Source organism: Coptis chinensis, chromosome 4, assembly GCF_015680905.1.
Source record: "Coptis chinensis isolate HL-2020 chromosome 4, ASM1568090v1, whole genome shotgun sequence".
NCBI classification, from domain to species: domain Eukaryota; kingdom Viridiplantae; phylum Streptophyta; class Magnoliopsida; order Ranunculales; family Ranunculaceae; genus Coptis; species Coptis chinensis.
Window position 1 is genome coordinate 106,220,380 of NC_141459.1, and position 20,480 is coordinate 106,240,859.

At 35.5% G+C, this 20,480-nt stretch overlaps 2 protein-coding genes across 2 annotated transcripts; one reads left to right on the forward strand and one right to left on the reverse strand.

Moving 5' to 3' along the window:
- The first annotated feature begins 3,785 nt into the window (after nucleotides 1-3,785).
- Nucleotides 3,786-8,876, forward strand: LOC147506678 (putative pectate lyase 8). Its single transcript, XM_086558735.1, has 7 exons — nucleotides 3,786-4,018; nucleotides 4,204-4,254; nucleotides 4,718-4,786; nucleotides 6,608-7,250; nucleotides 7,443-7,546; nucleotides 7,715-7,853; nucleotides 7,995-8,876. Exons 1-7 carry the CDS (start codon nucleotides 3,921-3,923, stop codon nucleotides 8,214-8,216), a joined length of 1,326 nt encoding a protein of 441 aa, XP_086414861.1. The 5' UTR covers nucleotides 3,786-3,920; the 3' UTR covers nucleotides 8,217-8,876.
- A 129-nt stretch (nucleotides 8,877-9,005) lies between these two features.
- On the reverse strand, nucleotides 9,006-13,197 carry TMKL1 (transmembrane kinase-like 1). Its single transcript, XM_086558734.1, has 2 exons — nucleotides 11,657-13,197; nucleotides 9,006-9,836 (listed from the first exon to the last, which is right to left on the reverse strand). Exons 1-2 carry the CDS (start codon nucleotides 13,035-13,037, stop codon nucleotides 9,196-9,198), a joined length of 2,022 nt encoding a protein of 673 aa, XP_086414860.1. The 5' UTR covers nucleotides 13,038-13,197; the 3' UTR covers nucleotides 9,006-9,195.
- Nucleotides 13,198-20,480: the final 7,283 nt, after the last annotated feature.

Consider the following 20,480-nt stretch of genomic DNA (forward strand, 5'->3'; position numbering starts at 1 on the left):
TCTAAATTTGTCACCATAACAGATAGTGATTATCATCCTACGACGCAATAAATTTTTCACCAAAACAGATAGTGATTACCATCCTACGCATCTTATCAATAAAACATTTCCCATAAATCAACCATTCTGTACTCGATTGTACAATAGGAACTGACACTTGTGTTCCAACCTGACACATACAATTTGGTTATAACCGTTGCATTATATCGTTGTAGCATCTGAATATACGTGTGATTATTTTTTTTAAAAATGGTTGGAAGATATCATTTATTGGGAATTATAGGTATATAAAACTGAACAACATGTAACAAAATCAAACAGATCTATGAACTATAGAATCAACAATATATAGTACGTCAATCAAGTAGTATTTTAAAACAAACGACTTCTGAGAGCTATCACTAATTTATTTTTTTTAATTAACACAAATAATTAACACACATAAACCAGGATCGAAGTGTTGAATAAAGAATAAAGAATAAGTGAACGAAATAGTAACTAACTAAAAAGATAAACAGAAAATTTGAAATGAATGAAGTGCCATTTACATTAACTTGGATTTTATGAATAATTTGACATGAAATAGAAAACTTTAATCTAAAAAGAATGACGAAGATAATACCTTCGCGTCTGAAGGGAAAGTTGTCGGGTGCAAATAATACTTCAACTCAATGATTGGAACAGTATTGAGAAAAGAAAAATAACACTTTAAAAATGTAAGAAAACAGAATCAAACCAAAGTTGTAGATTAGTATTTACAAGATTGTTTAGAGAATAAAGGAAAAAAAATACATTTGCGTATAAAAATGAAATAATTGGTTTCTGCGGAGATAAAATAGAAAGTTGGACGAGAGAGAGAAAAGAGTGAGAGTGTTGAGAAGATGGAGACTGAAAGACGCAACGTTTAGATTATAACTTATTTATTTCTAAATGATGAATATACCCTTCAACTTAAAATTGTCCGAAAATTTTCTGGGTGAAACTTTTGGGTATCCTTTTGATTTAAAAGATTAGATTAAAATCGAGAATACTAGAACTAATAAACGGCGGCAAGTTTTCCCATTATATATAAGATTACACTATGTAAATATTGTGTTTTATAAATGTTAATAATATTGCATTGTTAACATGTACACGTATACTATGAGTCTATCAAGTAACTAATACACTATATATACACGATTACACATGTACGTGATAATATTTATGTATATAGTGCACGTGCTTGATATATATTACACGTGTACTTGATAATATTTATATATATAATGCACGTGCTTGATATATTACATGTGTATATATAGGATAATGAATACGTGCAATGCTAACAATTGTCACACACGTACATAATTATTCTACATGTTAAAATTTAGTGTGATATATATTTATATAGGACACATGTACGTATAGTATAAGCTAGTACACACGTTTGATTTAAAATGCAAGTTAATACACGTGTACGTACAATTTATGAGATGTATGTATTTAAAGTTTTTAGATAACTTCCAAAGATTATTGAAATTAGGACCATTACTTTTTATGAGAGGACGAAAATATCGGTGGAAGTGTAATTAAAAACCAACTTTTATACCAGTCGCACTAAAAACCAATTTTTATATCGGTTACATAATTAAAAATAATAATTTATAATAATAATAATGTATAACCTGATAAAGAACCAAAATCCGAAATGGAACCGACTTAATTAATGGGTATGTTTAATTTATGGGTTTTTTTAAATATAAGAAAAAAAAAAAAGAAAATGAAAGAACCGAACCCAATAAGAATCGTTAAAAATAGAACTAAAACTGACCCAGAACCGACCCATGAACACGCCTAACCGAACAAACATTTTTAGAAAAAAAACATATTAGAAACAAAAGGAGAATTTAAACATACTTCATCATCAATTTAAAAAGCAATTAAATGACAAAAAAATGGTCAAGAAGTATGCTCTTTCTAGCCCAAATTCAATACATCTCAGTGAGCATTAATTTCTTCAAACAGAAAAAGGACACCAAAACATAGTCAGGTCCTTAGCAGAAGCAAAGAAGAACCTCACAATATATTACTTGCATGTTTTTGAAATAGATACAAAAAGTAAATAACTAAAAATCATAAATAACCAAGAGAAAATATTAAGATTGAAAAAGAAAAAAAAAATGAGAACACAATAATTCAAAAAGCAAATATTGACTTTGTCTTCTTTCATCACATACCTTAATTTGCTTAATTCGATTTCGATCTTGAGCCTTCTTCCTGCGTTTGGTTGTGTGTATGGTTCCCAATAAATAATTTTTGCTGACCGCGTCCTGGGGATGAGATGGTCACTTATCATTAATCAATGTAAAAAACGTTGCAAGGGCTTGAAGGCTGTATTGAAAAGAAACGATAGAGTTAGAATGTTTTTTTGTTATTAGATGATTACCTTAAAGTTGTGATTGAGATAGAAGGTAGTTGCTGTGCTGAAGGCTCTGGAACTTTCAACCAGCCTTTTGAGGAGAAGATAGTTTGTTTTTTTGAGGTTGTCAAAGGATTTTATTGTTTATTGGGTTTTGTATTTAATTTCTAACGGGAATAGGAAAATCATAGGTGTGTTTACTTTTTCATTTCAGACACAATTGAAAAGACCAAAAGGTTCATTTATAAATTACTATACACATCAATAATAAAATTAATTTGATAATCAACCAACTAATTATTTGTTAATTGAGGACTTTTTTGAAAATTTTGCTGATGTGGCTCACTACGAGCATCTTGGTCACTACGAGTATCTTGGTAGAACAGATATTAATATAAGGTAGGATAGATAAAATGACTACCCTTAGGCTAGGTGCAATGTCTCCCCGTTCCCTCAAAAGCGGAGGGAGTGGCGGTGGTTTTTCCCCCCTATCTCAATATAACTCTCCATATATAGAGAGTGTTATTGAGGAATAGAGAGTGCATTCCACGCCACTTGAAATGGCGTGGTTTGTAAAAACCCAAACGGCGCCACTTGAAGTGACGTGGAATGGAGTTAATTGTTTTGTGTCCCCACCAAGTCAGAAACTAATTATGATCAAAATTGTTTTGTGTCCCCACTAACCCAAACGGTGCCACTTGAAGTGGCATAGAATGGTCCGAACCATTGGACACCAAAATTGACTCCCTATCCTCAAAACACTATTTTTTTGGTGGAATGGAGATAGAGGGTGGATGGACTATTAGACTCAGCCTTAGCAAATGAAGTGGAAAGGACTGACAAAGGAGATCTATTTACTTTACGTGACAATTGCGCATTGTCTCATATCTCAACAGAACATGACCGTACGTTGATGGCTTCCGTCAAGTTTATGATCCATGCTGCGCTGCGAATAGTGATCACTCATGGAAATCAATGGAATTGACCTTGAGAATATGCTCTCGCCGAATGATGCATGGGTCAATGCCAAATTGCCAGCAGCTTAAAACAAAACCATAGGTTAAAAAGTTTATATAAAGTAAATAAAATAGAAATCAGTAAAGGAATAATAATATTAAGAGTTTAAGACAGCAACCGCAGAGGGTGGGAACTGGGAAGTAGCACATGACTGGCCGACAGGGTTTATACGTGTCACATGGGGACTTTTCTCTAGTACGGAATCGGAACAAATGACAATGAAAGTCCGTTATTGGCGGTTAACTTGATTGTTCTAGAAAAATTAATGTAATACTCTAACTTAATTTCACATTATTAGCTTATATAATAAGATTTAGTTATGCCCACATGTTCTATATATACTTCCTTCACAAAAAAATTCTCTTCTACTCCATTGCCTACATTCTCATCTTCCTTGTCTTAGCATTTTGAGATCCTAAAGAGATTCACACGTACCACGTACGCAAATGAAATAGAGAATTAGTTGCAAAGAGATAGAAAGCTACAAGCTTAGCAAGCTACAATGGCAGTTCCATTGCGGTGTTTGTGTTTATGTTTGATAGTTTTGCTTCAGTTTAGAGTAATGGAGGGAGTTGGCCACGAAGAAAGCACGATTTCAAGGTACATTTGTGTCTTTAAGCTTTCATACTCTATTGAAACTTGTTGATATGCTACCAAGAAATTGTAACGGTTGCACAACTTTGGAGACTTAGCTACATTTTGCAATAATTTAACGAAATGTACTTGTTTAAGATCTGTATTAGTTTCATTAGCGCAATTCTGAGTCTTGGTTTTGTGTTTTTTAGAGTTCAAGGAACAGAGGAGATGGAGAGTTTCAATTCTTCAATGCCGGGGAGGTAATCACCACATACTGATGTAAATTTTCATGCATGGGTAGTCCAAATTATCATCAATGAACGTAGAAGTCTTCAATGACTTACTTAACTGAGGCTTTTCTCCTGAATCATTTCCTTATCTTTTCTCTTCTAATGGTGGTCCTTCATGAGAGAATCCACCATGTGCCACTAGAATTAGGGAATTATTTCCCTCCTTTGCCGCTAAATTGGTACGGTACCTGATCTAGGATTAGTTTACCATAGTTTTCGTTTTCATCAATGTATTTATTTAATTATCACAGTAGAAAAACAATGTTGGAATTAATGAAGAAGGGGACTCATAAGAAGACTGTCATATAGTCTGCATTTCCTAAGGAGTGATATTTTCAGTAGAGAGTTTCATAAGTTCTTTATTACCGATATTTGGTGTACATGGCTTTTCATATATGTTTCTAATATGTAGTAATTAATTTTAATCAATCAGATTGGAAGCTGAAGCTCGGAATGAGAATGCAGTAGAGGATCCAGAGAAAATTGTGTCCATGGTTGAACTGTGAGCTCTTTTTCTCTCTTTTCCTCAACGTGATATGTTCCAAAACTGCATTGCTAACTTCTAGGTACAGTTTGAACCCAAATGCTGCTTTAACAGCCTACCACATTGAGTCCAAATAGAGTAAGGAACTGTTATTCTCATGTGCCACTTTCTTTGTTACTTTGTTAGTTACTAGCGGGTCCAATTATGTGGGAAAGTTCAGTCAATCTCCAACTGTGGGTCTAAAACTTAAGACTAGAAAGTGGCCACATCTCATATGAGAAACTTACACATTTGGTTACTCTTTCTTTTGTTCCTTCAAAGTTTTAACTGATTTTCTCGTTATCTCGTATGTGGGTGATGGGCGTGATGGCAATCGTACATTATGGAGTACCCAACAGCATCATACAGAGTTATAATCAATAGGTCAAAATGGTTTTTCGGCTTCCTTTTTTATAAAATTGACACATGATTACATGAAGACTTTGAAAAACCGATGCTTCAATATTTTTGTTACATTTCAGAGTTTTGGTACCTTGAAAGTAGGCAAACTTTTTCAGCTTTTTTTGACATTTTGTTTACCTTGAAAGTAGTGAAACCTGATTGGATCCTATATCCACTTGGTGTTAAGATTTCATATGGGGAATTTGTTAACCCTATATTAATGATATATAATTTTTTGTAAATCCGAAGAATCAATCAATGGCCACCATGGCCATTTTCTATCCCAACTCATGCCCTCGTGGGCCCAAAATTTTTCCATTTACTTGCAGAACACCCTCTGTCCCCACTCCATCCCTCACATGCTTTTGTCTTTAGATCCAGCAGTAACGCGCCCTTAGTAACATAGGTATCTCCTTTTCTTATCCAAATTATTGGGTGAGATTGAGATCTGCTATTGCTAATGCTATATGTGATAATCTGATAATTGTACACCACAATTTGCATTGCACTGAAATTTAGCATTAGCCCCTTGATCTGTATGTATGTTGCTATGTTTACCAAGGCACTGAGCCACCTAGCGAGGACTCAGTTTCTCAGTCTCAATTGATCTTTACTGATTTAGTATAAATGTGTGCACCAAGCCTAACAAAACCGATCAAGTTGATAAGATCAGACCCAGTAGGAAATAAGCTCTTTTGCATTTCGCATAGCTTTTTTTTTGCCTCTTTTTTTATTCTGTAACTTTAGTATACTAGACGTTCTGGCAGGTCTTAAATCCATTAAGCAATAAATACTTGGATCATTTCACGTGGCAGCTGATGTGCAAATAGAATTTCACAAGTTGAAATGGACGTGATTACCATGAGTCCGTAAACTGCACCGACACTATCATGAATATCAAGAATTAAATACTTTACCTCAAAGTCATACATGAGTCCTAATCCAACATGTTATATATGCGTGTTATTAAATGACATTGTCCCCTTCAAACTCCCAACTTCTTCTGATTTTCTATTCGTTTTGGTGACGGTGTCATTGAATTTGAACGTGGACATGTCTTTTGGCATCATCCCCCGTACAGATTGTACAAGTTCGTACTCTTGCCTTTGCTTTCAAATTAGGACGCAATTATTTTTAATAGTTTCTAAATTATATATATATATATATATGTATCAGGCAAATGACAAAGAATTTTAACAAATGACATGTGGTTAACCAAATTGTAATAAGGTCTTACTATGGAAACATTGATGCAATGACTACTTAAGAAGATATCAACACATAATTGAGTTTTTCTAGGCTACTTTAACATTGATACCAATGCCATGAAGGTTTCTTAAAGTGACCCTCGAGTCCTTGACCTTATAGAAGGTAATGACATAAATATTTGTTGTGCAGGAACATACTTAACAGCACCGAAAGGAGGAATTTGGGCTATTTCTCATGTGGCACTGGGAATCCTATTGATGACTGTTGGCGCTGTGATCCACATTGGCAAAAACATCGGAGACGTCTTGCGAACTGTGCAATCGGTTTTGGACGCAATGCGGTTGGTGGTCGCGATGGGCGCTTCTATGTTGTAACTGACCCAAGTGACAATGACGTGGTCAATCCTAGACCTGGCACATTACGCCATGCAGTCATTCAGGAAAGGCCCTTATGGATTATATTCAAGCGCGACATGGTGATCACTCTCAAGCAGGAACTTCTCATGAACAGCTTTAAGACCATAGATGCTCGCGGTGTCAGTGTTCACATTGCCGGTGGGGCATGCATTACCCTCCAGTATATCAGCAATGTAATTATTCATGGGCTTAATATACATGATTGCAAGAGCACCGGAAATGCCATGGTGCGCAGTTCTCCATCACATTATGGTTGGAGAACAATGGCTGATGGTGATGGAATCTCTATTTTCGGGGCAAGCCACATTTGGATTGATCACAATAGTCTCTCAAACTGTCAAGATGGCCTTATTGATGCAATCATTGGCTCAACTGCAATCACTATCTCAAACAACTATTTCACCCATCACAATGAGGTATAAAAACGATATATTTTAACCATTCTTACATGATAGAGTTGTGCATTTGTACAACCACCGGATCAAATCATTTGATCATCCATCTATCTCGTACGAATGGTTAAAATTGTGTACATGTCCAGCATTAAAATAATTTTTCAACGACATTTTATATAATTGGCCAATAATCTTTACTGCAATGCAATGCAGGTGATGCTGTTAGGTCATAGTGACAATTATGCGAAAGACAAGATCATGCAAGTAACCATTGCTTACAACCATTTTGGAGAAGGTCTAATTCAGAGGATGCCAAGGTAATGTTCTAGACTTTTAGTGCAGTGGTGCATACCCAACAAGGACCGCAATTTTAACCCCAAGCCCACCAGTTCAACGTGGGCTTCATTTGGTTTTTGAAGGTGGAAGTATTTGTTTAGTTTTAAGTTTTTATTAGCCTAATTTTTTTGGACTATACAAACTTGCAGGTGTAGGCATGGCTACTTCCATGTTGTGAACAATGACTACACTCACTGGATAATGTATGCAATTGGTGGAAGTGCAAACCCCACCATCAACAGCCAAGGCAATCGATTTCTAGCGCCATCCAACCCTAACGCCAAGGAGGTATATGTGTTTCCGTAACTACCTTTTACCAGTTTAGTTTTTTCATTTCATCTTAGCTTTTTTTTTTTTTTTATCATTTCATCTTAGTTGGAATGAAGTATATTCCTAATCCTGAATGTTGGAATTTTCAAATGTCAATAGGTAACGAAGAGGGTGGACTACAATGAGCATAGATGGAAACACTGGAACTGGAGGTCAGAGGGTGACCTGATGTTGAATGGAGCCTATTTCACTCGATCAGGGGCTGGAGCATCAGCTAGCTATGCAAGGGCCTCAAGTCTTAGTGCCAAGTCTTCTTCTATGGTGAGTTCCCTTACTTCAGGTGCCGGGGCTCTCCGTTGTCGCAGAGGCTATCAGTGCTAATCATTCTTAAGTCGTTGACATAAGAGAAAGCCAGCAAGAGAGCAGAAACACATGAATAAAAGGAAATATAGAAAGGAAGAAAACACCATCTCCATCATAGCTACAGTGGTCCTTTTATTTCACCAAGGATAAAAAATCTTCTAAAAAGTTAGCTGTCCCTAAAAATTGATACATTAGAAATTCATCAATATTTCATTGACCATGGCTTGGCCTCTAAACAGTATATATCACCAATATTCTGCGAGACTTTCGATGTTTTGCTTCATAGTTTCCTTGACATCTAGTCTGAATGTTTCTCCCCTCAGTGCTCAACCTCGGCCTGCTTCAACTGCAAATAGTATGCTCTTTCTGGAGTAGGTTCGGAAGCGTTGTCCATTTCTATATCATGTCCTTTCTTTTCTGCACCTCTCTTCCTTCCTCTCAATATTGCACCCTGTCATCAATCCATAGTCTCTCTCTCTCTCTCTCTCTCTCTCTCAAAGTATCATTGAATTTGTAGTTGTATTTCCTTTTCCTTTCCTTTTTTTTTTTTTTTTTGCTGAAGGCCTGAAGCCACACTTTGATTGTAAGAACATTTGTTTGAGTATTTGAGAACTGTTTTACAGGTTGTATGCACAGTTGTAAGTTGAAAGAACTATTAATCATTTTCTATAAGCAAGCGATCCATTTTGTTTTGCGACTCTGTCAAGTGTTTATCATTGGTTTACTAGTAAAACCTAATAATGGGTGATGATAACTCAGCTTGTTATTAATGGCTTAGGTAAACTACGATAGAAAGCTGAAGAAAACTGATGAATACACGTCTATTAAAATTATGGGGCATACTGCATACAACATTTAACTGTTTTGGGAGAAGAATGGGAAGAGCTACATATAATTAAGAGCCTTCTCGTTGGAAGTAAAACCTCCGTTTTTAAACATCACAACAAGCACTCTTCTTCAAACAGAATACAGACAAAAAGATGGAGGGAATAAAAGTTTAGTACGGTGTACCTATTTCACTCCTAGTTTCAGTTGGGCTGTATAATGCAGATCTGTTTCTTGGTCTATTCTCCTCTAATTGCTTAACAACCTCATTCATATCGGGTCTAACTGTAGCTACTGGAGCGCAGCATCCCATCGCAAGCTTCAGTGCCTGAATAAGCCCATCTTCCATAGGGCTCCTTATTCCCTTCAAAACAGCGATATCAAAAACCTCCAGTGTTGTTTCTTCTAGCACCGCCGTCTTAACTAACGAAGGCAAATCAACATATTCCCCACTTCTCCCATCCTTGCCAGGTTTCTTTCCCATTAATATCTCCAGCAATAGTATTCCAAAAGCATAGACATCAGTCCTTGAATTGCATTTCTTCATCTTCTGCAGTTCTGGAGCCTTGTAGCCATCGGTTTTTGCAATAGCCACCATTTCATCAGTCACTGCTGGTACCATTAATTTGTCGAGTCCGAATTCAGTTAGCCTGGCCATGAAGAATTCATCCACAATAATGTTCTTGGATTTCACATTCCCATGTGTAACTGGCACTTCCACACCTGTATGCAGGTGTGCTAACCCTCTAGCTACACCCAACGCAATCTTATGTCTACGAGCCCAGTTAAGCATCGTCTTCCCTGCCCTGGTATCTGAAGTTGACCAATACAATGTACAAAACATATTCAAAAGAATATTCAAGATTTTCTGTTCTGCTGTTAATAAGTTTACACTAAATTAAGGCTCAGTGAGGTATTGTTTAACAAGACAACAATAGTGGCAATTCAAATGAAAGGCACTATAGGAAGTCAGACAGAACATTTTGTTAACTCCCGAAAGGATTCCTCAATAGGTAAGGAGATAATCAACATAAGTAATGTTCTAAAAATCACTAGGCAGTAGTCAGGCGGTAGGAGAGCGCTTAGGCCTTCTAGGCAGTTTGGGCTAGGTGCTAGGCAGTTTTATCCTAATATATATATTAACCATGATACAAGAAATGAAGAAATCAAACATTTACCATATTTCAAAAAATAAACACAAACAAAAGTACTTTTTACAAAAAGGTGAAACATTTGAAGAAGATGACAAGTGATCTGCTCAATTTGAATAGTGAAACCGACGAGCAGCTTCATACAAAAACACTCTCTTTCTTATAGTGGCATATAATTTACATTAGGATTTAAACTTTTAAACCCATGCAAATCTTAAGCCTTCATGGGCCTTTTATTTTCGACATTTAATCATTTTTTTTAATAAAACAAAAAAATTTGAACCCGACCAGACCGCCTAGAGGCCGATTAGTCCACCCAACCCGATTAATTGGCCCGCCTAGACCCAACTAATCAGCCAATTGCTTTTTCAACCGATTTAGGTCTAGACGAGTTGGTTGGGCACCACCTAGACACCACCATTGGTGCGGCCGCCTAGGCCGCTTTTTAGAACACTTACATAAGTTAAGATATTATTATGATGTTTATATTGCCCGGACTTTCAAAATAGCATAAAGTATTGTTCTAAACAGGTGTGGTATTGGTGGCCTTGCAAGGGACAACTCAGGTGAGGTTTTGGTGGCATTTACAGATGCAGGAGGATCAAGATCAGTCTTCTTTTAGGAATTCAAGGCGATTCAAATGGGGCAAGTGGGATGCCAAATGACTCAGCAGCAGAAGAAGATAGTAATCACTTGTTACTCTATGCTGGCAGTTCATATCTTGGAGACAACGGGCTCCATGGCATTGTAACAATGTTGTTGCATCCATTCAGGAGTTAGTTCTCTGGTTCTCAAATTTAATTTTTATGCATGTTCATAGAGAAACAAATAGGAAAGCTGATCATTTGGCTTCTATAGCTAATGATCATAGTATTCAATATTCTGTACCTCCTCATTGCTTAGAACTAGATATCATTGTTAAGGAGGACAAAAATGGTGTAATCCACACAGCGTTTTAATGCAGGTTGGGGTCTGCATACAACCCCTAAAAAAATTATAAAAATAAATAAAAGGGGCTAGATATTTGGCCATAAAAATGAGAACAGAAGGCCTTTCTTAGAATAATCCAGTTTGAAAATTTTAACCTAAACATGTCTACTAATGGTGACAAAAAAGTAATAAACACTGACAAGATTCTTATCCTATCGAGTCCTTCACAGGAGTTGTCAACAAACACAATGTATTAATGCCTATTCTATGAGTGATCAACATTAACTCAATTTGTAAGTATGATTTAGAGTTTGTTGCTACCTCAAAATCATTATGATCAGCATATTGAAAGGGAGTGGAGGGACTGTTATCTATTTGGTCAAAGAGAAACTAAACTTTGTCATTGAAGCTTTGGCACAGATGTCATTCATAGACTACTTCCATTTGTATCCGTATAACAGAACCAACATTTACCAAACTTAAAAACCATAAGAAACATCTATTAATTATAAATGTAAAGAAAGCAAATGAGAGAATGAGTAATGTACTTACCATGTAGAAGATCATGAAGATTTTTGTGAGGGAAATAGTCATAAATGAGGAGCTTCTCCCCTCTCTGACCCTGATAAAAAGCTCGAAGAGAAACAAGATTTTCATGACGAACCCGTCCAAGCTGCCTTATCACTGGCAAACAAGAACCTCTATCTTTGCAAGTACCTTCTCTCAACAATCTCAAAGCAATGGTTCCTCCATCCGCAAGCTTCGCCTTATAAACAGTACCATAGCTTGTTTTCTCCATAACCTGACCTGTAGCGTTCAGCACATCCTCTAATGTCAAATGCTCAGCACCTTGAAACAAAATAAGTTTCCCTTCACCAGTATCCCCATTGTCATTCTCCTCTTCTTCTCCTTCTTCTATATCATCTTCATTCCCATTCCTGTTCTTCTTCCTTTTCTTCCCTTGCACATAACCAATCAACACTGAAGCCAAAACCACTGCACTAGTCATTAGTCCAATCACAATAGCTGCAATGGTTCTAGAGCTCAAACCAGTACTTCCACTCTTGCATTTTCTAAGAGGGCCTCCACAAAGTTCAGGATTATTCCCTTCAAAAACCTCGGCATTATACTTGGATTCCTCAAAAACAGGTAAAACCCCACTGAAGTTATTATAAGAAAGGTTCAACTTTTCAAGGTTTAGTCCATTTAAACTAACTGGAATCGACCCCGAAAACATATTATTACCAAGATCAAGCTCTTTAAGTCCATGAAACTTAGTTACAAAAGCTGGAAAACTCCCTTCAAACTTATTATTACTCAAGTCTAAAACCTGTAAATTCTTGCAAGTAGAGTTAGGTAATGCAGGTTCAGGAACAAGCCCAGAAAAGTTATTTCCTCGAAGCCGAAGCGATACAAGTCGATCACAAAGGTTCCAGATCGAAGGAGGTAAATTCCCATTTAACAAATTACTACCAAAATCAACATCAGCTAAAGAAACACTATAAGCAAGTTCAAGTGGAATGTTACCTGTAAGTGAGTTAACACCAAGAAAAAGACTTTGTAGTGAAGAAAACTCACCTATCTCTCTTGGGATTTCTCCACTTAAACCAGCTGCTGGTAAAGTTAAAGAATAAAGCTGAAGTGTTGGGTCTTTGTAAAGTGAAGCATTGGTTCTTTGAGGTGAAGTTAATAAAGTATCACATGAAAGAAGAGAACCATTTGAGTATACCCATTGAAGTCCTCTCCACTGACAAAGTGGTAAAGAAGTGTTCCATGAAGAAAGAACTAGATTCTCCTTGTTTCCTTGGAGTGATGGTTTAATCTTTGCCAAGAGAAGTTGAACATCAGAAGTAGCAGAGTTAGAGAGTGTTACAGAAAATGTGAAGAAGAAGAAGAAGAGAATGCAGAGAGAGTAAAGGTGTGTAAACTCCATAAAGAAGAAGAGGAAGAAGAAGAAGAAATGGTAAAGGTAGTGTTTTTAGAGAAAAAGAGTGGAGTGCTACTGGAAGAGTGTGTTTTGATGTTGTTGTTTTTGGGGTTGGCGTGAGTTTCTTCTTTTTGAGGAAAAAGCTTGTTTGACTGTGAGTGCCATTGGTCTGACATGTTTTTTGGACTTTGGAACTATGAGTGAAATTTGAGAAAGGGTACCCAATATGAAATTATTTTGCTAGTAAACAATTCTACATGCAAAAAGTTGCGTTAGTGCTATTCCAAATAATACAAACTAGGCGTATAGATACTTTTCTACGTACACCAACTCCAACAACAATAAGAAATTCGATAGTTTCAAATAGGCTCCAGCTACCTCAAGAATATCCTTACAGGGACGAGAGTCTACGAACCGTTAGATGGTTAGATGTGTGATTTAATGGTCTAAAATTTAAAAACAAAAAAATAAGAGAGAAAATAAGAGAATGTTGTATTTCTAAACCGTTGGTTCACACATCCAATAGTCACGGATCTCGACATCTTCCGAGTAGACAACCTCAAATATGTATTGTGAATTCAAAAAGAAAAGGCACCAATTATACTGTCTGATGATTGGTTTCTATCCATAATGGCAATGTTAGCATGAGAAATCAATAAGACTGGATTTAAGAAAACTGTTATCATTTGTGCCTGCGAGTGTGGGGAATATGCTACATAGTTCGAAAGAAAGCTAAGAACAATGCTCAAGTAGTCAAGTCCTTTAGTTGGCACTTGGCACTTCCCCTGCAGGCTTAGATAAGTTTTTTCATATCATATAGACAAGTCATGCCATTTTCATTCAATTTTTAAAAGTAACTAAGAAAAGCTAATAGATAATCATTCTAAAACCTTCATCATATCATTATATGATTATTATTTCTGTTTATTTTCATGCATGCCTCGACATTACAATGGATGGACCAAAGTTAATGAAATTTAGTATGACCATATTTACAAATTTAAACTCTTGGTGGGCAACTGGAGCTTGGATAGATATGTCTGATGCCTCATCATTCATCAGTAAAGCTTGCTCATGAAACTATTTCACTTTTTGCTAAACTTCAAAACTGGTTTTAGAGTTTTGCTTGTGTAGACATTACATAAAGTTATTAACATTCTGAAAACCATATATAGGCACAAATGCATAAACCTTCTTCTGAAATTTTACAAAATCTTAATTTTTGGTTTGGAAGATCTAATTCTATATATTTTATGTAACTCTGCTAGTTGAAATTCGAGGAGTCGAGGGTGCAATATTTTTATAGCATTGCAACAATTTGCTGATGTACGAATAACTTCAAATAAATTAACTTTGATAGCATTGCAACAATTTGATAGCATTGGACTGATCTTCAAATAACTTCACACGAGACAACTATAAATTCAGGTTTCATAAGATCAAACTTACCTGTGTAGCTAATAAGGCCTTCGTGCTCCTATTTCACTCATTTTGCAGCTGTTACTAAGAGCATCTCCGGTGGTAGCATCAATTGTGAATTTGTTACTACCATTCAGAATTTCGCCAAAAACCACTTCTAAGTGGTCACAAAGTCAGTCGTAATAATTGTTTAATCATATCCATATTCGCAAATTTGTAATTTTGTTTGTGGATGTAGGCGTGACAGTAGGAGTTTAGTCACTAAAATGTGAAACGGGAGCGAGCAAGAGTAGAAGCGAGACCATGAGAGCGCCTACGTTGGGAAGCTCTGGGTTTTAGAGCGCAAATAAATATTGAATATAATATATTTTAGATATTGGATTAGGGATTTTCTAATTAAAATTTGAACAGAAAGCAAAAGTATAATACTTTTTTCTCAAACTAACATTGATTAAAAAAATGTCGTGGTATTTACATTGAGAACACTACGATTTATTTGGGTTGGTTTAAGCCCAATAACAAGCCGAAACCATTTACCGCCGAGAACAAATGTTTACTTGAGCAAAAAAAAAACATGAACACTAGTTCACATATTCGAGATTCGAGTCCTGATAGCATTATTCCCAATGCAGATAACAACTTGTTATCTCTATATAGACGCCATATGGGACTATTTCCCTCATAGTTACTTTCTTGGTGAGAAACTATTTGGGGTTACCCAATGCAAATATGACTTTAAAATTCAGATTAAATGTTTTATTCCATTTGAATGTGGAAAATGAAAAAATATCGAAAAAAACACGTTGGAAAGAATGAAACATCCCATAAAAAAAAAAACACTACCCAATTGCTTGCATTGGGAATGTTTTGACTTTAAAGTCTAAAGTAAGAAAACCACACTACCAGCTCATATTCCCTAATAATACTATTTTATTTAGATTTGGGCTATCCCGAGGATATCCCTATAGGGATGAAAACTACCATCATTGGATCACCCTTGCACGGTCCCAAAAAATAAAAACAAAAGGAAGAGAGAGAATGTGAATTTGTTTTGATTTTTTCCGCTGGATCTCGGATCCAACGGTATCGGATGTCGTCTCTATGAGGATATCCTCGGGGTATACGAACTCTTTTATTTAAGGGTTTATAAGTTTTTGACCCCACTTTTTATATGGTATTCAGCGTTTAGCCCCAATTTGTTCGTTTACAAGCAATTGAGATGAGAGCTCAATTTTCTAAAAAAAATTGTCCTAAGTCCAAAATAAGGGTTGACGTTATCATATATAAATTTAAATTTGTATATAAAAATATAAATTTACATATGTAAATTTAAATTTTCATATGAAAAGAAAATTGTGTAAATTTAAAATTTCATATGTAAATACAACTCGTCAGTCCAGTTTGTCCTTGAGCCGACTTATGGCGAAATTATTATCGGGCATTGTCCTTGGGCTGTAATCACTAGTTCGTTTATTAGCTTTTAGCTCCACTTCTGTTAGTTGACTCAGTCAACTTTGACACCACTATGTCTTTTGATCCTCATATTTTCTTAATGACCCAAATACCACTTACACGTGTCCATATTTTGGAGGGGCCAAAAACAAATATTTTTGTATGCATTAACAATAGCAACACCCACAACATGAATACACAAACACACACAATAGCAACTGACTTCATAGTGTTTAATATGTAGAGTAGAACCATAATTGGACAAAATCTCCAATTTGTTACATATAATTGGGGCAAATTTATGTTCAATGTGCACAATAGAACCATAATTGGACAAAATCTCCAATTTTGATTTATGATGTAATTTGGGCAAATGTACATTCCCTATGCACAATAAAACCCTAATTTGACAAAATCTCCAATTTGTATGGTATAATACTATAATTTGGGCTAATTTATGTTCATTACGCACAATAAAACCCTAATTTGATGAAAGCCCCAATTTGTGAGAAAGAGAGAATGGTTTCCCGTGTTTCCACCAACTTTCTTGTGATATGTAATAACTAACATCTAGGTCACCGATTTTTTACTTTACATAATTACCACATGGTCATTTAAATCGAATTCAACAAAATAAAATTGTATTGTAAATTCCAACTCGAAATATAACAAAACTATGATTTACTAGAGTTTTACGTGCAAGTCACGTGAAGGGCAAATATGCCATTTTGGGAAAAAGATACAGTGGTGTTAAAATTGACTGAGTCAACTAACATAAGTGGGGCTAAAAGCTAATGAACGAACAAAATGGGGCCAAACGCTGAATACCTTATAAAAAGTGGGCTAAAAGCTAATAAATACTTTTTTTTTACTTATACTCTTCCTTCGTCTCGAACTCTAGCAACATAAAAAACCAAAACCAGTTGACAAAACATTTAAAAAATCATCTGAAATCAAAATTAGCTTTTAACATCTCAACATAAACAATAATGGTTTGGCTCAACAGATAGTCAAATCATAAAAATAGGTAATTTAGAAACTATAATCACTTTTCTAGTATGAAAAATAGACGCTTTGTACCAAATTGCCAATCATTTCGAAAGTGCAGTTTACAAATCATATAGAACGCGGTTTCCAAATTTGTAAATCGCGGTTTTACAGAGGGTTGGCTCTTAAATTGCGAGAGCATGGTTTGAGCTCGGGAACGATGAGTATTGAGTATTATACATGTTTTGTGTAACTAAGAGTGCGAGCGTCGCGCGACATTGGTAGTGTCGCGTGGAGTTTTTATTTATTTTTACTTTTTCAAACTTTTGAAACTTCGGGCTATAGTGGGAGTGTCGCGTTTTTTTTTGCACACCATCGTTACTTTTTTAGCAAAATGCATTTTGAAATATTTAAAAACTAAATTTGGGCCCCACTTAAACAGATTTGAGATTTTTGTTTGCCGCCTAGAGTTGGGAATGGTTTGTGAACCAAGGCCCAAAATATCGATATCGATGAATATATCGGTGTACCCAAAAACCGATATATATCGGATATTTCGGATATATCTATTTTTTTGGTGACCAGTCCAAACTATTTAAAATATCATAAATATCAGATATATAATATCGGAAATATATGGGAAATATATTGGAAATATCGGATTTATATTAAAAAATGGTAAAAAAGTCAACCGATATATATCATAAATATCGGATATATCGATTATATCGGCGATATAAAGTTTTATATTGGAAATTCCGATATATATCAGGAAAAAAAAATTCTATATTAAGTGGATATATGTCGAAAATATCGATGTCGGTGTACCAAAATACCGATATATATCGGCGATATTTTGGTCCATGTTGTGAACAAGCATTCACATATTTGTTCACAAAACCAACAGCTAGTTGATGTTATCACCACCTAGAGATTTCAAGCTACTTCTTTAGAGGCGGTTTCATGTTACTTCTTCAGAGGAGGCAGAACTTATTGCAATAGAGGTGGCAATTCTACTTGCTAAGGAAATAGGAGTGTCAACTATCATGAGCTGAGTTTAGGGGGACAACCAGAATAATATAACTAAGATGTTGAGCTGTTCTATCGAGAATTGTGGAAGCACATAAATGTTAAGGCTTTCATATGTCAGAGTCTAGAGTTAGTGTCAAGTTTTAGTTTCATTTGGGTACCAAGGTCTTTTATAGGGGAGGCCCATGATCTTGCTACCTAGGCTTTCAGTGACACAAATATAGGTCATTTTCCAAGTTGTATTCCAGAAGAGTCTGACGTTGAACTCTTAGTTATTTAATGAAAAAATAATTCGTGAATATATATGGGAATCCTTATAATATAATACATGAATAATTCGCGAATAAAACGGTGAATTACTAGCTATTTATGCGACATGTCCACAAATTTATTATGGTAAGGAAAAGCCATCAACATGGAAAGTAGGGGTGTCGGACTCGTTGACAGGATGCACATACTCGCGCCCCGTACTTAGATCTACGGATTTAATTTGTCTGCTACTTGAAAATCTTGCAAAAAATGGTGGCTAAAAATGATTCAATTTTTTATCCGTATCTAAAGAAAAAGTAATATAGCATACATAATGTATTCATACATACTAGCATACATACAGAATTGTGCTGTTAATAACTAGGGTTTGCCCGTGCTGTATAGCACTGAACAACTCGTCATGCCTTCGGCGCCAGAAAACTCAATCAAGGCCAGCCCAATAACATCAATTGGGCCAACTCTATATGCAATACCATGTCAAATTTTGAGGCCCAACAGTTTATAGGGCGGGCTAGCCATTGTTTATAAGCTCAACCGCAATTGTTGACTTTTAAGTGATTTTTGGATAGATCACATGGACATTGATTTGGTTTAACAAAATTGCACAAACCCCTAAATCACTTAGATCTGCCATGTCATATTTTATGAGGAAGATTTGTAGCCACCGGATGGGGCCCCATAACGTTCTATTTTGTTAGATATACTAGGGATTGCCTATGCCTACTGCCTGACGATAGGTCAGTCAAGGCACATACCTTTTAAGCCTTTTACCCAGAAGGCCCAAACCCAATAACCTTTGTTGACTTGAAAGTCTGATCCAGTGTCACCCAGCAACCTTTAACTAACCATCACACTATTTGAGCTCACTTGAAAATGTCCTGTCACAACTTGTAGAAGGCATGTAAGTTAGATGGGTTAAATTGGTTTTGAGGGCCAAGGTACATATGCTTGTCTTTCTGTTTATAATAGCTTACCAATTTTCAATATTTGGCTGTGTGGATAAAGAGTCCTAATTCATAAATAGCTTACCTGGCGGGTTAAAATTAAGTAATTAGGTATTTGATGGGTGAACCCAATGAATACTTCACCCATCAAATACCGAGTGCAACCCATTGGATTGTGTAACCGAGTAACGTGGATAAGAGTATCTTTGGGTTTCCATTGGATTGGGCTATTCTCGACGTTAGAAAATAGAACTACACGAGTGAAAAAAAAAAAAAAAAAAGAGGTCAACAAATAAAACCAAAACATATTGTTGGGTCGTCGTCTTCTTCATTTTCTACTATTTGCAATTAACTTTCTTATCTCTCATTTTTTCTTCAATACTTTTCTAATCTTCATTCCCCACTTTTTTCACTTAAAATGTTCAACAAAGGAATAAACTTGGTGCTTTCAAGGTTCCATCAATAGCAAAATATGTTCAACAAAGGAATAAACTTGGTGTTTTCAAGGTTCCATCAATAGCAAAATATTGGAGAAAAAAATATTAGAAGTTACATATATTTTTCTTATCTTCTCTTTATTTTTTGGTTTTGATTCAAATAATGGGTTTCAACATGTGAGTAATGTTTTGATTAATTTGGGTATTGAATGTAATCAAATTTGTATAAAAAATTGGTTGGAGGAGAACATGATAATTGAAGGTTTTCATTTGGGGGGAAGACCATGATATATTGGGTTTGTTTTAGTAATTTTTTTTATACAATTAAATTTGAAAAAGAACATGATATATTAAAAAAACATTATAAGCAAAATGAGTATTAACATATATATGTGTGAGAACCAAACAGTTGACAAGTAAAATATGTCATGTTGATTATTAAACATTTTGAGTAATACATCTACATAACTGGATCACCTAAACGGTGTTAAGCTATACAAAATCTTCTGCAGCCAAACAGGGAGAAAGTTTCTTCGTTGAGTACTCTTTCTCCATTCACACCTTTTAATTAGTTAAGCTCCCTCAATCCCGAGAAAATTTCACAAATACCTTTTTGGGGAAAATATTGTATTCTGAAGAGTGAAGACTAAAATTAAATAGGTTTTGGAAATTTTAAACAAATTACTTAGTTAGATAGACTTGTATACTGTCAAGTGTCAGCTACCCGAGTTCGTAATGGGGATAAAAAGTACCAACCCGTGCTTAGCATAGGCTTTAGTATGGTCTTGTGTTCTTTATGGGCAATGCCGACATGCTGTGTTTACGAAACAAATGGATTAAAGTAATTGTATATTTGTATTAGCTCATGGGGTTAACTAGTTTGCAAAATGTTACTGAAATTTACCATCCAA